Source organism: Oncorhynchus mykiss, chromosome 8 (genome assembly GCF_057628025.1).
Source record: "Oncorhynchus mykiss isolate SJ-2025 chromosome 8, ASM5762802v1, whole genome shotgun sequence".
NCBI classification, from domain to species: domain Eukaryota; kingdom Metazoa; phylum Chordata; class Actinopteri; order Salmoniformes; family Salmonidae; genus Oncorhynchus; species Oncorhynchus mykiss.
In genome coordinates, this window is record NC_143029.1 from 5,120,001 (window position 1) to 5,137,399 (window position 17,399).

At 40.3% G+C, this 17,399-nt stretch overlaps 1 protein-coding gene and 1 non-coding gene across 5 annotated transcripts in view; both read left to right on the forward strand.

Moving 5' to 3' along the window:
* The window catches only part of LOC110515018 (jun dimerization protein 2), a 27,797-nt gene extending 17,065 nt beyond the window's left edge, over positions 1 to 10,732 (forward strand). For all 4 annotated transcript variants that reach the window (XM_090242441.1, XM_090242442.1, XM_036984596.2 and 1 more), the window contains 3 exons: positions 705 to 932; positions 2,089 to 2,193; positions 8,823 to 10,732. In XM_090242441.1, coding sequence (XP_090098567.1) covers positions 714 to 932; positions 2,089 to 2,193; positions 8,823 to 9,026 — 528 coding nt within the window. In that variant the 5' untranslated portion in view covers positions 705 to 713 and the 3' untranslated portion in view covers positions 9,027 to 10,732. The remainder of the gene's footprint in view (positions 1 to 704; positions 933 to 2,088; positions 2,194 to 8,822) is intronic.
* A 3,713-nt stretch (positions 10,733 to 14,445) lies between these two features.
* Positions 14,446 to 14,744, forward strand: LOC149981374 (signal recognition particle RNA). Its single transcript, XR_016482917.1, has one exon.
* The last annotated feature ends 2,655 nt before the right edge of the window (positions 14,745 to 17,399 follow it).

Consider the following 17,399-nt stretch of genomic DNA (forward strand, 5'->3'; position numbering starts at 1 on the left):
AATGGCTGTCTGTGGAGGATATTGGACAATAGCTTTTAAACTGTGTGGGAAAGGAATATATCCTATGGTTGAAATGTTTTGGACATTAAATGAACCTCCCTTTTTCTTCTTCTCTGTGTGGTTGTTTCTGACGTGACAAATAATTACATCAGTCATTAACAGGATGATTTTAATCTTAACCTCTCTCCTCTCTCTCTCTCCCTTCCTTTACCCTCTCTCTCCCTTCTCTCTCCTCTCTCTCCCTTCCTTTCCCTTCTCTCTCCTCTCTCTCTCTGTTCCTTTCCCTTCTCTCTCCTCTCTCTCTCCCTTCTCTCTCCTCTCTCTCCCTTCCTTTACCCTCTCTCTCCCTTCCTTTCCCTCTCTCTCTCTCCCTTCTCTCTCCTCTCTCTCTCCGTTCCTTTCCCTTCTCTCTCCTCTCTCTCCCTTCTCTCTCCTCTCTCTCTCCCTTCCTTTACCCTCTCTCTCCCTTCCTTTACCCTCTCTCTCCCTTCCTTTCCCTCTCTCTCTCCGTTCCTTTCCTTTCCCTTCTCTCTCTCCTCTCTCTCTCCCTTCCTTTCCCTCTCTCTCTCCTCTCTCTCTCCCTTCCTTCCCCTCTCTCTCTCCGCTCCTTTCCCTTCTCTCTCCTCTCTCTCTCTCTCTCCCTTCCGTCCTCTCCTCTCTCCCGTCCTCTCCTCTCTCCCTTCCTCTCCTCTCTGTCTCCACAGCGGTGGCGTATGGTAGCTGGGTCTGACATGATGCCCGGTCAGATCCCTGACCCTTCCCTGACGGCCGGCTCCTTGCCCAGCCTGGGCCTGCTGGCCGGCATATCTGCCACCACGCTCACCGACCAGCTCAAACTGGCACAGGACTTCAGGAACCTGGGCGCCATGTTGTCACCGCTGCATATCCTGGGACGGCTGGGCAAGAGGCCGCTCACTGCTATCAAGGGAGAGGTGAGGAGGAGGAGGTGGAGGAAGAGAAGGATGAAGAGAAGGAACGGTGGTGGATGTTGATATTTTCGAGGGATGCCATGTTTTTTTTTATTTTTTATGATCGACTGATGTTTAGATGTTGTCAGCCTGTCTAACGTTTAGCTCCACCAAGTGGCCAATTTCAGAAGTAGTTTAGATGTTGTCAGCCTGTCTAACGTTTAGCTCCACCAAGTGGCCAATTTCAGAAGTAGTTTAGATGTTACACAACTTAAAGGTCCAATGCAGCCATTTTTATCTTAATATCAAATCCTTTCTGGGGAGCAATTAAGTACCTTACTGTGATTGTTTTCAATTAAAATGGTAAAACAAAAGAAACAGAACTTGCTTCTTAGCAAAGAGCCATTTCTCAAGCAAGAATTTGCAAGGACTGTCTGGGAGTGGTCTGAGTGGGGAGGTGAAACCTGAAAACTAGCTGTTATTGGAAGAGAGGTTTGGAACTCCCTTTCTTATTGGTCTATTAACTAATTTACTACATGGTGATGTCACCATGGAAAGGCCAAAACTCCATCTCACCAAAACAGGCTGAAATTTCAGACGGTCTTTTCAAACTGCTCTTACACTAAAAGGGCATTTTACACAATTTCACAGTATTATTCCAACCTCATAGTGTGGAAATATATAAATAGACAGTGGGGCATTATTGTCCACCATAATTTGCAAATAAATTCATTAAAAATCCTACAATGTGATTTTCTGGATTTTTTTTCCTCATTTTGTCTGTCATAGTTGAAGTGTACCTATGATGAAAATTACAGGCCTCTCTCATCTTTTTAAGTGGGAGAACTTGCACAATTGGTGGCTGACTAAATACTTTTTTGCTCCACTGTATATAAAACACAGGGAATCCTGTTTTTGACTCTACTGGGCCTTTAATCATTTCAATCTGGGTTCTCTGAAACTATTCACTTTTGCCTCCAAGATGGCAAGCACAGGTATGAAGCTGAGACGTTGTTACTTGAAATTCACAATAAAACAAACTAGGAGTGAAACACCACTGCATCAGGAGTATAAAATGCAGGAAAGATAGAACCCAAGGTTGGAATAACTATATTTAATAATATGCAGGCCTTGAATAAGGTCACCATTAGCTAATCACAATACTTCCTTCTCCCTGCAGATGGACGAGGACGATGAGAGGAGGAGACGGAGGAGAGATAAGAACAAAGTGGCAGCAGCACGATGTCGGAACAAGAAGAAGGAGAGAACAGACTTCCTCCAAAGGGTTAGTCTCTTTTCTTTTTCAAAATGGCGGCAGAGTTCTTTATGTATACTCTGGTGTTCTTTATGTATACTCTGGTGTTCTTTATGTATACTCTGGTGTTCTTTATGTATACTCTGGTGTTCTTTATGTATACTCTGGTGTTCTTTATGTATACTCTGGTGTTATTTATGTATACTCTGGTGTTCTTTATGTATACTCTGGTGTTATTTATGTATACTCTGGTGTTCTTTATGTATACTCTGGTGTTCTTTATGTATACTCTGGTGTTATTTATGTATACTCTGGTGTTCTTTATGTATACTCTGGTGTTCTTTATGTGTACTCTGGTGTTCTTTATGTATTCTCTGGTGTTCTTTATGTGTACTCTGGTGTTCTTTATGTGTACTCTGGTGTTCTTTATGTATAATCTGGTGTTCTTTATGTATTCTCTGATGTTCTTTATGTATACTCTGGTGTTCTTTATGTGTTCTTTATGTGTACTCTGGTGTTCTTTATGTGTACTCTGGTGTTCTTTATGTGTACTCTGGTGTTCTTTATGTGTACTCTGGTGTTCTTTATGTGTACTCTGGTGTTCTTTATGTATACTATATACTCTGGTGTTCTTTATGTGTTCTTTATGTGTACTCTGGTGTTCTTTATGTGTACTCTGGTGTTCTTTATGTGTACTCTGGTGTTCTTTATGTATACTCTGGTGTTCTTTATGTTACTCTGGTGTTCTTTATGTGTACTCTGGTGTTCTTTATGTATACTCTGGTGTTCTTTATGTTACTCTGGTGTTCTTTATGTTACTCTGGCGTTCTTTATGTGTACTCTGGTGTTCTTTATGTTACTCTGGTGTTCTTTATGTTACTCTGGCGTTCTTTATGTGTACTCTGGTGTTCTTTATGTGTACTCTGGTGTTCTTTATGTGTACTCTGGTGTTCTTTATGTGTACTCTGGTGTTCTTTATGTATACTCTGGTGTTCTTTATGTATACTCTGGTGTTCTTTATGTGTTCTTTATGTGTACTCTGGTGTTCTTTATGTGTACTCTGGTGTTCTTTATGTGTACTCTGGTGTTCTTTATGTATACTCTGGTGTTCTTTATGTTACTCTGGTGTTCTTTATGTGTACTCTGGTGTTCTTTATGTATACTCTGGTGTTCTTTATGTTACTCTGGTGTTCTTTATGTTACTCTGGCGTTCTTTATGTGTACTCTGGTGTTCTTTATGTATACTCTGGTGTTCTTTATGTATACTCTGGTGTTCTTTATGTGTTATTTATGTTACTTTGGTGTTCTTTATGTGTACTCTGGTGTTCTTTATGTATACTCTGGTGTTCTTTATGTATACTCTGGTGTTCTTTATGTGTTCTTTATGTGTACTCTGGTGTTCTTTATGTGTACTCTGGTGTTCTTTATGTGTACTCTGGTGTTCTTTATGTATACTCTGGTGTTCTTTATGTTACTCTGGTGTTCTTTATGTGTACTCTGGTGTTCTTTATGTATACTCTGGTGTTCTTTATGTTACTCTGGTGTTCTTTATGTGTACTCTGGTGTTCTTTATGTATACTCTGGTGTTCTTTATGTTACTCTGGTGTTCTTTATGTTACTCTGGCGTTCTTTATGTGTACTCTGGTGTTCTTTATGTATACTCTGGTGTTCTTTATGTGTACTCTGGTGTTCTTTATGTATACTCTGGTGTTCTTTATGTATACTATATACTCTGGTGTTCTTTATGTGTACTCTGGTGTTCTTTATGTATACTCTGGTGTTCTTTATGTATACTATATACTCTGGTGTTCTTTATGTGTACTCTGGTGTTCTTTATGTATACTATATACTCTGGTGTTCTTTATGTATACTCTGGTGTTCTTTATGTATACTATATACTCTGGTGTTCTTTATGTGTACTCTGGTGTTCTTTATGTATACTATATACTCTGGTGTTCTTTATGTGTACTCTGGTGTTCTTTATGTATACTATATACTCTGGTGTTCTTTATGTATACTCTGGTGTTCTTTATGTATACTCTGGTGTTCTTTATGTATACTATATACTCTGGTGTTCTTTATGTATACTCTGGTGTTCTTTATGTATACTATATACTCTGGTGTTCTTTATGTATACTCTGGTGTTCTTTATGTATACTATATACTCTGGTGTTCTTTATGTATACTCTGGTGTTCTTTATGTATACTATATAATCTGGTGTTCTTTATGTATACTCTGGTGTTCTTTATGTATACTATATACTCTGGTGTTCTTTATGTATTCTCTGGTGTTCTTTATGTATACTATATACTCTGGTGTTCTATATGTATTCTCTGGTGTTCTTTATGTATACTATATACTCTGGTGTTCTTTATGTATACTATATACTCTGGTGTTCTTTATGTATACTCTGGTGTTCTTTATGTATACTCTGGTGTTCTTTATGTATACTCTGGTGTTCTTTATGTATACTATATACTCTGGTGTTCTTTATGTATACTCTGGTGTTCTATATGTATACTATATACTCTGGTGTTCTTTATGTGTACTCTGGTGTTCTATATGTATACTATATACTCTGGTGTTCTTTATGTATACTATATACTCTGGTGTTCTTTATGTATACTCTGGTGTTCTTTATGTATACTCTGGTGTTCTATATGTATACTATATACTCTGGTGTTCTTTATGTGTACTCTGGTGTTCTATATGTATACTATATACTCTGGTGTTCTTTATGTGTACTCTGGTGTTCTTTATGTATACTCTGGTGTTCTATATGTATTCTCTGGTGTTCTTTATGTATACTATATACTCTGGTGTTCTTTATGTGTACTCTGGTGTTCTTTATGTATACTATATACTCTGGTGTTCTTTATGTATACTCTGGTGTTCTTTATGTGTACTCTGGTGTTCTTTATGTATACTATATACTCTGGTGTTCTTTATGTATTCTCTGGTGTTCTTTATGTATACTATATACTCTGGTGTTCTTTATGTATACTCTGGTGTTCTATATGTATTCTCTGGTGTTCTTTATGTATACTATATACTCTGGTGTTCTTTATGTATACTCTGGTGTTCTTTATGTATACTATATACTCTGGTGTTCTTTATGTATACTCTGGTGTTCTTTATGTATACTATATACTCTGGTGTTCTTTATGTATTCTCTGGTGTTCTTTATGTATACTATATACTCTGGTGTTCTTTATGTGTACTCTGGTGTTCTTTAGGTATTCTCTGGTGTTCTTTATGTATACTCTGGTGTTCTTTATGTATACTCTGGTGTTCTTTATGTGTACTCTGGTGTTCCTTATGTGTTCTTTATGTGTACTCTGGTGTTCTTTATGTATACTATATACTCTGGTGTTCTTTATGTATACTCTGGTGTTCTTTATGTATACTCTGGTGTTCTTTAGGTATTCTCTGGTGTTCTTTATATATACTATTTACTCTGGTGTTCTTTATGTATACTCTGGTGTTATTTATGTGTACTCTGGTGTTCTTTATGTATACTATATACTCTGGTGTTATTTATGTATAATCTGGTGTTCTTTATGTATTCTCTGGTGTTCTTTATGTATACTATATACTCTGGTGTTCTTTATGTATACTCTGGTGTTCTTTATGTATACTCTGGTGTTCTTTAGGTATTCTCTGGTGTTCTTTATATATACTATTTACTCTGGTGTTCTTTATGTATACTCTGGTGTTCTTTATGTATTCTCTGGTGTTCTTTATGTATACTATATACTCTGGTGTTCTTTATGTATACTCTGGTGTTCTTTATGTATACTCTGGTGTTCTTTAGGTATTCTCTGGTGTTCTTTATATATACTATTTACTCTGGTGTTCTTTATGTATACTCTGGTGTTCTTTATGTATACTCTGGTGTTCTTTAGGTATTCTCTGGTGTTCTTTATATATACTATTTACTCTGGTGTTCTTTATGTATACTCTGGTGTTCTTTATGTATTCTCTGGTGTTCTTTATGTATACTATATACTCTGGTGTTATTTATGTATAATCTGGTGTTCTTTATGTATTCTCTGATGTTCTTTATGTGTACTCTGGTGTTCTTTATGTATACTCTGGTGTTCTTTATGTATACTCTGGTGTTCTTTATGTATACTCTGGTGTTCTTTATGTATACTCTGGTGTTCTTTATGTGTACTCTGGTGTTCCTTATGTATACTATATACTCTGGTGTTCTTTATGTATACTCTGGTGTTCTTTATGTATACTCTGGTGTTCTTTATGTGTACTCTGGTGTTCCTTATGTGTTCTTTATGTATACTCTGGTGTTCTTTATGTATACTCTGGTGTTCTTTATGTATACTCTGGTGTTCTTTATGTATACTCTGGTGTTCTTTATGTATACTATATACTCTGGTGTTCTTTATGTGTACTCTGGTGTTCTTTATGTATACTATATACTCTGGTGTTCTTTATGTATACTCTGGTGTTCTTTATGTATACTCTGGTGTTCTTTAGGTATTCTCTGGTGTTCTTTATATATACTATTTACTCTGGTGTTCTTTGCAAATTGGCTGTAGAATCTAGAATAGATTGTATGGTTACTTCTAAATCATTTGTGAAGAATCTATGTCGTGTTTATAAAGACGTGATGAGTGCTCTCTGTCAGGCATTCACGTCATAGTCAAGGTTGGGAAGGTTACTTTCTAAATGTAATCCAATACAGTTACTAGTTACCTGTCAAATTCTAAATCGGTAACATAACTTTTGGATTACCCAAAGTAATCTGATTACTTTCAGATACTTTTAAATTACTTTGAAGAAGCATTAGAAGAAGACACAAAATGTATATTACCAATTGAACCATATTTATTGCAGGATAAATCAATTGTATCGTGTACATAGCTGTCCATAAATATATGTAACATTTTACTTCATGGGTTATGTAGACTTATTCTAACCCACTGCTTTCTACTACAGAAAATAATATGATTAGGCTATATCTTCACATTTAAAAAACAAAGTCTGTCAGATTTCTAGTCATTCTAATTAATTTAATACTCCTTCGATCTTCAAGAATAGGACTTGGAAATATAGATTAGCTTGAGCATAATTAGCATAAACTCTGTTGTTGTTTATGATTGTGTTGTCATGGAGGACTGATTGGGCTCATTGCGTCCAGATGAAAAATGAACTCTGGTCTTGGAATGGCATATTGTGAGCACTACTGAAAAATGCTATTTGCATGTTTCATTTTCTATAAGTCTATTGTTTACTTTTTTTGTTGGTGACACTGTAAACATCTTGATCATTTGTCTGTTTCATCTGTTTAAGTCTGTTAAAAGTGTGCATGTGTCTGTTAGGTGTATGGATTTTCAATAAAAGTCCCACTCGTGGTCTTCTCAAATGAAACTTGTTTTCGACAGTACGGAGCCCAAATAGCACAGAGGAGTTTAGAAGGGAGGAACTCCCTCAAACTTTAATTCCATAGGCTGGGATCTACATAATGCAGCTGTTATTCTATAGGCTGGGATCCACATAATGCAGCTGTTATTCTATAGGCTGGGATCCACATAATGCAGCTGTTATTCTATAGGCTGGGATCCACATAATGCAGCTGTTATTCTATAGGCTGGGATCCACATAATGCAGCTGTTATTCTATAGGCTGGGATCCACATAATGCAGCTGTTATTCTATAGGCTGGGATCCACATAATGCAGCTGTTATTCTATAGGCTGGGATCCACATAATGCAGCTGTTATTCTATAGGCTGGGATCCACATAATGCAGCTGTTATTCTATAGGCTGGGATCCACATAATGCAGCTGTTATTCTATAGGCTGGGATCCACATAATGCAGCTGTTATTCTATAGGCTGGGATCTACATAATGCAGCTGTTATTCTATAGGCTGGGATCCACATAATGCAGCTGTTATTCTATAGGCTGGGATCCACATAATGCAGCTGTTATTCTATAGGCTGGGATCCACATAATGCAGCTGTTATTCTATAGGCTGGGATCCACATAATGCAGCTGTTATTCTATAGGCTGGGATCCACATTATGCAGCTGTTGCAAGAGCCCCTTTTTCACTGGCTGTCCACTGGTCGCAAAACCAATGAGTGATAGGCAGCTTAAACTTCTTCAATTCAACCATTACTGGGTTAAAATATACATATACTTTTGTGAACAGCCATCCACAACCCGTGAGGCGCAAAACGATAAAATGACAGAGTAGCCGTGTGATCCCCCTAAATTCTAGATATCAACAGTAATAGATAAATGACAGAGTAGTTAAATCAAGGTAAAAAAAAAAAAAAAAAACTTGGTCCTTTTTTTTTCAACACTGATTTGAGAAAACAGAAAATTGTCAAAAGGTTTTTTTCTCTCGCAAACATCCTTTTTTTCCCTGAATTTAAAAGTAATCGTAGAAGTAATCATCTCGTTTTTCAAAAGTATGTTTCTAATGCTGGTAAAGTAACAGATTACAGTTCATTTAAAAAATATATCTGTTACATGTAACCCCATTACACCCCAGTCCTGCTTATAGTTTGTTTAAAGTGGGACCTCGGGTCATTATAAAAGAGAAAGTGTTCTCGATGTGTTACCTGGTTAAATAAAGGCTAAATCAATGACCTAACAGTATACCCCCCTCCCCTCTCTGTCCTCCCTGTAGGAGTCGGAGCGTCTGGAGGTGGTGAACTCCGACCTAAAGGCCCAAATCGAAGAGCTGAGGATGGAGAGACAGCAGCTAATGGTGATGCTCAACCTCCACCGCCCCACCTGCATCGTCCGCACCGACAGCGTCAAGACCCCCGAGAGCGAGGCCAACCCCCTGCTCGAACTCCTGGCCGCCGAAAAGCTGGAGGCCTCTAAGTGAAACCACAGAGGGAAAGTGAAACCGAAGGGCGGGAAGGAAAGAAGGAAGGAATCCGACGGGGAGAAAAGCAACTGTCGTCAAAGATGACGAAAGATTCAAAAAAAATCACCTGATGCTTTTGTTGTTGAAGCACTTATGTACTGTGTGTTGAGCGCCAAGCTGGAGACTCAAGTCTGCCTTTGCCTAAAAGACCCGGGGGTTGTTAGGGTTCCGTTGCCTCGGTAAACACCTCGGTAACGTTACCCGATTGGGTTCCTGAGGGAAGAGGGAGGAGCCTAAATGCCCAACCCAGTTATCTCTGCGTCATAATAACTGTTTTGTTTTTGAAACCAAGTCAGTGCCACACCGTTTGCTCACTGCAACCAACAACCATTACAATAAGGGACAGATGGAAGAAGATATATTGTGATATATTTATATATAGTGGAAACTATCGTTTCGGAAGGGGAAACACTAAGATCAATCACTATGGTGCTCTGTTACCGGCACTTACCGACTCTGAGACAAACAAAGAGGTTGTTGTTGTTGTTGTGATATTCTAAACATGTGTAACTGTAGAGGCACACAGGTGTATCCAGCCAGGGTACTGTATACCCTGTTGAAATACACAGGTGTAGCCAGCCAGTGTACTGTATACCATGTTGAAATACACAGGTGTATCCAGCCAGTATACTGTATACCATGTTGAAATACACAGGTGTATCCAGCCAGTATACTGTATACCATGTTGAAATACACAGGTGTATCCAGCCAGTGTGCTGTATACCATGTTGAAATACACAGGTGTATCCAGCCAGTGTACTGTATACCATGTTGAAATACACAGGTGTATCCAGCCAGTATACTGTATACCATGTTGAAATACACAGGTGTATCCAGCCAGTATACTGTATACCATGTTGAAATACACAGGTGTATCCAGCCAGTGTGCTGTATACCATGTTGAAATACACAGGTGTATCCAGCCAGTGTACTGTATACCATGTTGAAATACACAGGTGTATCCAGCCAGTATACTGTATACCATGTTGAAATACACAGGTGTATCCAGCCAGTATACTGTATACCATGTTGAAATACACAGGTGTATCCAGCCAGTATACTGTATACCATGTTGAAATACACAGGTGTATCCAGCCAGTATACTGTATACCATGTTGAAATACACAGGTGTATCCAGCCAGTATACTGTATACCATGTTGAAATACACAGGTGTATCCAGCCAGTATACTGTATACCATGTTGAAATACACAGGTGTATCCAGCCATGTTGAAATACACAGGTGTAGTACTATTCTAGGATTTGTTCATTACCAAGTTGGAACATATTTTTATTTCATATTATAATGCTAATTTTTGTTGTTGTTGTTGTTGTTGTATATCCTCTGCCTTGACGATGGAAGTATCCGGTTGATCCGATTCGAGGTGACGCTGGCGTCATTAAATAAAAGCACATATATATTTACTATATGAAATAATGTTTACACTCCTGTTGTTTATTAAAAATACAATTAAAAAAGGCATTGTTAATTCAAATGTCTGTATTTCAATATACTTATTTTATACCATTTTTATAAGTGACATATATATTGTGTATGAAAAGCCTTGTAATTGTTGTAATCACTTGATGTGATTTTTGTGCATTTGACATCAGTGTCCCGTTGTATTTTTTTCAATATTAAAAGGCCCAGAGCAGTCAAAAAAATAAGTCATACCTGTGTTTTATATATATATTTCCACACTATGAGGTTGGAATAATGTTGTTCCAAACGTCTCTGCCAATATCAGCTATTTTTCAGTTTTCCCCTCCCCAACTCAAACCACTCCCAGACAGTCCTAGCAACATGAGGTATTTCGTTTATAGACCAATAAGAAAAGAGAGTTCCAAACCTCTCTACCAATAACAGCTAGTTTTCAGTTTTCTCCTCCCCAACTCAAACCACTCCCAGACAGTCCTAGCAACATGAGGTATTTCGTTTATAGACCAATAAGAAAAGAGAGTTCCAAACCTCTCTACCAATAACAGCTAGTTTTCAGTTTTCTCCTCCCCAACTCAAACCACTCCCAGACAGTCCTAGCAACATGAGGTATTTAGTTTATAGACCAATAAGAAAAGAGAGTTCCAAACCTCTCTACCAATAACAGCTAGTTTTCAGTTTTCCCCTCCCCCACTCAGACCACTCCCAGACAGTCCTAGCAACATGAGGTATTTAGTTTATAGACCAATAAGAAAAGAGAGTTCCAAACCTCTCTACCAATAACAGCTAGTTTTCAGTTTTCCCCTCCCCAACTCAGACCACTCCCAGACAGTCCTAGCAATGTTTTGGTGGGACGGAGTTTTGGCCTTTCCATTGTGACATCACCATGAGGTATTTAGTTTATAGACCAATAAGAAAAGAGAGTTCCAAACCTCTCTGCCAATAACAGTTAGTTTTCAGTTTTCCCCTCCCCCACTCAGACCACTCCCAGACAGTCCTAGCAACATGAGGTATTTAGTTTATAGACCAATAAGAAAAGAGAGTTCCAAACCTCTCTTCCAATAACAGTTAGTTTTCAGTTTTCCCCTCCCCCACTCAGACCACTCCCAGACAGTCCTAGCAATGTTTTGGTGGGACGGAGTTTTGGCCTTTCCATTGTGACATCACCATGAGGTATTTAGTTTATAGACCAATAAGAAAAGAGAGTTCCAAACCTCTCTACCAATAACAGCTAGTTTTCAGTTTTCCCCTCCTCAACTCAGACCACTCCCAGACAGTCCTAGCAATGTTTTGGTGGAACGGAGTTTTGGCCTTTCCATTGTGACATCACCATGAGGTATTTAGTTTATAGACCAATAAGAAAAGAGAGTTCCAAACCTCTCTGCCAATAACAGTTAGTTTTCAGTTTTCCCCTCCCCCACTCAGACCACTCCCAGACAGTCCTAGCAATGTTTTGGTGGGACGGAGTTTTGGCCTTTCCATTGTGACATCACCATGAGGTATTTAGTTTATAGACCAATAAGAAAAGAGAGTTCCAAACCTCTCTACCAATAACAGCTAGTTTTCAGTTTTCCCCTCCCCAACTCAGACCACTCCCAGACAGTCATAGCAATGTTTTGGTGGGACGGAGTTTTGGCCTTTCCATTGTGACATCACCATGAGGTATTTAGTTTATAGACCAATAAGAAAAGAGAGTTCCAAACCTCTCTTCCAATAACAGTTAGTTTTCAGTTTTCCCCTCCCCCCACTCAGACCACTCCCAGACAGTCCTAGCAATGTTTTGGTGGGACGGAGTTTTGGCCTTTCCCTTGTGACATCACCATGAGGTATTTAGTTTATAGACCAATAAGAAAAGAGAGTTCCAAACCTCTCTACCAATAACAGCTAGTTTTCAGTTTTCCCCTCCCCAACTCAGACCACTCCCAGACAGTCCTAGCAATGTTTTGGTGGGACGGAGTTTTGGCCTTTCCATTGTGACATCACCATGAGGTATTTAGTTTATAGACCAATAAGAAAAGAGAGTTCCAAACCTCTCTGCCAATAACAGTTAGTTTTCAGTTTTCCCCTCCCCCACTCAGACCACTCCCAGACAGTCCTAGCAATGTTTTGGTGGGACGGAGTTTTGGCCTTTCCATTGTGACATCACCATGAGGTATTTAGTTTATAGACCAATAAGAAAAGAGAGTTCCAAACCTCTCTACCAATAACAGCTAGTTTTCAGTTTTCCCCTCCCCCACTCAGACCACTCCCAGACAGTCCTAGCTAAATGATTGCTTGAGAAACTGCTCGTTGCTAAGAAGCTATTTTGTTTTCTTTCTTTTTGGACCCCGGTAAGGTACTTAAATTGTTACCCAGAAATGTTCACATGCACCTTACTTTCCTTTCCACACGCCCAGTACTTTCACCTACTCGCCAATACTCCGCTCACCATATTGGGAGGTAGCTAGCTACCTCCTTCTCTAAAAAGTTCTCTACTGGAGATTTGGATATAATGATGGGATACTCTACATGGCCAAAAGTATGTGGACACCTGCTCGTATAACTTCTCATTTCAAAATCATGGGGGCATTAATATGGAATATCCAATTCATCCCAAAGGTGTTCGGTGGGGTTGAGGTCAGGGCTCTGTGCAGGCCAGTCAAGTTCTTCCACACCGATCACGACAAACCATTTCCGTACGGACCTTGCTTTGTGCGCGAGGGGGGCATTGTCATGCTGAAACAGGAATGTGCCTTCCTCAAACTGTTGCCACAAAGTTGGTAGTGATTGTGTGATCCACTGTGATGGATGGAATCAAACCAGGGTCTGTAGTGACACCTCTAGCACTGAGATTCAGCGATTTAGACCACTGTGATAGATGGAATCAAACCAGGGTCTGTAGTGACACCTCTAGCACTGAGATTCAGCGATTTAGACCACTGTGATAGATGGAATCAAACCAGGGTCTGTAGTGACACCTCTAGCACTGAGATTCAGCGATTTAGACCACTGTGATAGATGGAATCAAACCAGGGTCTGTAGTGACACCTCTAGCACTGAGATTCAGCGATTTAGACCACTGTGATAGATGGAATCAAACCAGGGTCTCAAATTCATGCAAATCATCCCTATTTCCATGTCCAGTTCAGTACCTAGAATACAAGGGTTGGATTTGCACTAATCAATTTCAAGTCAGAAAAATCATGTAGCAAATCTGTCTTCCAGTTAGCCTCCTATACATGATGTACTGGTATCATTGTTGACTGGGCTCCCCGTTTGTGCATTCAAACCCTAGCAACTTTGTCCAGAACGCTGCAGCCCGCCTGGTGTTTAACCATCCCTAGTTCTCCCGTGTCACCCTGCTCCTCCTCACTCCTCCACTGGATTCCACAAGAAGCTCACATCCACTACAACACCATGGTGCTTACCCTATGGAACAACAAGAGCCCTCCCTATCTTCAGGCTCTGCTCAAACCCTACACCCCAACCTGAGCACTCCGTTCTGTACAGCCACCTCTGTCTGGTCTCTTGGCCCTCCCACTCCTGACGTCAATAATCCCATGATGTCAGTAATCTTCAGGTTGGATAGTTGGAGCTCTAGAAAGATGCCCCAGTTTCCAACTTGGAATTCTGAGCAGGATGACCGTTCCAACAAAAAGATTCCAGTCGAACTCCTTTCTTTTCCCGAGTTCCCAGTCGTCTTGTATGCACTGAAGTCAGAAGTCGGAGATTTCCGAGTTTCCAGTTTGTCTTGAATGCGGCAATACAGAACATACCATACTGGGTCACCCATAACAAGTGGGCAGGCTTTCAGCACAGCTCGAGACAAAATGAAAGTTGAACACCACTGCAATTCTATATTCCACCACAAGAGACCGTTGTACAATCATGTAAACTGTGTGACGCGTGGTATGACGTCACGAATTTAACTTGAAATGCCTTTAAAATCCTCTCGTCTCTCGCCGGGTGCAGTGGCGTGCGCCTGTAATCCAAGTTGCTGGGAGGCTTAGGCTGGCGGATCGTTTGAGCTCAGGAGTTCTGAGCTCCAGTGGACTATGCCGATCGGGTGTCCGCACTAAGTTCGGTATCGATATGGTGCTCCTGGGGGAGCCCGGGACCACCAGGTCGTCTAAGGAGGGGTGCACCGGCCCAGGTCGGAAACGGAGCAGGCCAAAGCCCCCGTGCCGCTCAGTAGTGGGATCGCGCCTGTGAATAGACGCTGTGGTGCAGCCTGAGCAATATAGCGGGACACAGTCTTTTTGAGCTGGATTTTTTTTGTTTTTAAAAATGACGTGTTCGTTTTCCTCTTGTAAATCCGTTCGATGTTTTATTTCTTCTTCTAGCTTGAACACGTGTAAAGGAAATAGATATGTCCCGAACTGTGTGTGAAATAATGTGTGTGAAACAATGTGTGTGAAACGTTGGTGATATGACTTAATCTCTGTAGTATAATCAATGAACTGTAATTGTTTTCTGTTCGTTTCAGCTCAGGAAACTATTGAAATAAATGTTTCTTTCTGGAAAGACGCCGCAAACAATGACTTCTATATCGCCTCCTACTGGAATAAAGGTGAAATAATCATTATAGTTAGGAAGCGCTACTTAAAATATCCAACAGGGGCCGCTCTTTGACCGTCGATTGGTATGTGACTTTCTATGTGTGGGGTTTGGCGGCTGGTGTTTCACAACAGGTTTTTTGATTGGTTATTGAGCTATCCAAACGTGAGTTATAGTCCCTCCCTCTTTGCGGACATTGACGGGATTCGATTCATGTGTTCAGCGTGTCATGTTTAAATCTCCCCTGCTTGAAATTGCACCACGGCCATCCTAAACAACGTATTCATGCTGAGTTATTTACACCGGGTCAAACGTTGATTGTATTCGTTATGGAATGCAATCCCAGGCATGAGCCCCATTCAAAACCCACGGTTTAGTCGGCTTCAAAACAAAAGTGACAGAGTGACTAGTTTGAAAATTCAAATATATGTTGTAAGTATTTTTCTGGACAATGCATTGTTGACAACATGGCCGAGCGTCGCAGATTACTGTTCGGTTTGAGAGGGCGCTCCTCTGTCACTGCGTTTTCCCGGTGGTTCAACCATGTCACGAGTGAAAATGTATTGGTCGCGGTATTTTTTGGGCTACTTCTAAATTGCTCCGCGACCATTTTGGCGTTTCAACAACAAAACCATCTATTTCACTGTGACCTGTTTCTGACTATTAGGCAGTGTGGCAGGCTGTTGTTAACTATCAGGCAGTGTGGCAGGCTGTTGTTAACTATCTGGCTGTTGCTGACTATCAGGCTGTTGTTAACTGTTAGGCAGTGTGGCAGGCTGTTGTTAACTATCATGTGTTGCTGACTATCAGGCAGTGTGGCAGGCTGTTGTTAACTATCAGGCTGTTGTTAACTATCAGGCAGTGTGGCAGGCTGTTGCTGACTATCAGGCAGTGTGGCAGGCTGTTGCTGACTATTAGGCTGTGTGGCAGGCTGTTGCTGACTATCAGGCAGTGTGGCAGGCTGTTGCTGACTATTAGGCTGTGTGGCAGGCTGTTGCTGACTATCAGGCAGTGTGGCAGGCTGTTGCTGACTATCAGGCAGTGTGGCAGGCTGTTAACTATCAGGCTGTTGTTAACTATCAGGCTGTTGTTAACTATCAGGCAGTGTGGCAGGCTGTTGTTAACTATCAGGCAGTGTGGCAGGCTGTTGTTAACTATCAGGCAGTGTGGCAGGCTGTTGCTGACTATCAGGCAGTGTGGCAGGCTGTTGCTGACTATCAGGCAGTGTGGCAGGCTGTTGCTGACTATCAGGCAGTGTGGCAGGCTGTTGCTGACTATCAGGCAGGCTGTTGCTGACTATCAGGCAGTGTGCCAGGCTGTTGCTGAGTGAAAGTGTTTGTCGCTGCATTTGAGTCACGTGAGTGAGAGGCGACAGCAGCACGCGCAGTATTGACAACTTTTCGCCAGTTGTAGGCTATTCAGATACCAATTAGCAACCCTTTCCCATAAAATATTAACACGATAGAACTGATGTGCACCAATAAATAACCACAACAAAGCACTGGAAAACGACTAGCTTAAACCGCATTCTAATGTGGCCCTTGTTTATGGAAAACCGTATCAAACAACGGGTTTAACGCATGCTCTGTTCTTGGGTCTCGAGCGGGCAATCAGCGTTGCACTAGTGGTAATTTGAAATGGAAGTTATTGAGTCATGTGCTTCCTGTTATGGGGAAAAGTTCAGAATGAAACTGACAGGCTATATTTGCATATGTTGGCCAGCATATTCATTTCTATGCCATTGTAGCCTAACATTGTGCTCAATAAATATGTTGAAATGAAGATATCACTAGTCATTGCAAATCAATTTGTGTAGCCTACCTGCTTGCAAACGGATTAAATAAATAGGCTATAACTTCAGTTTATTGTTGTTGTAGAATTGTGTTATTATGCAATAAATAATGACCATGTTTAGTTAATTCAATTGGAAGTTTATCAATTGTGATCGTGCATGCTCACAGTTCTATCACAATTGCTGATCAGCTGTTGTTTGAAGGCATTCGATTGACGCTGTCAATCAGATTAGGCTACAGATTAAAAAATAAATTAAAAAATAACCTGGCAGTTGTTGACACGTTTATTCAGAATATCCATATTATATAGAGGACCAGTCAAAAGGATGGACACCTACATTGTAGAACAATATCAAAATATATTTTATATTTGAGATTCTTCAAAGCAGCCAACCTTTGCCATGATGACAGCTTGGCACACTCTTGGAATTATCTCAACCAGCTCCATGAGGTATTCACCTGGAATGCGTTTCAATTAACAGGTGTGACTTGTTAAAAGTTAATTTGTGGAATTGTTTTCCTTAATGTGTTTGAGCCAATCAGTTGTGTTGTGACAAGGTAGGGT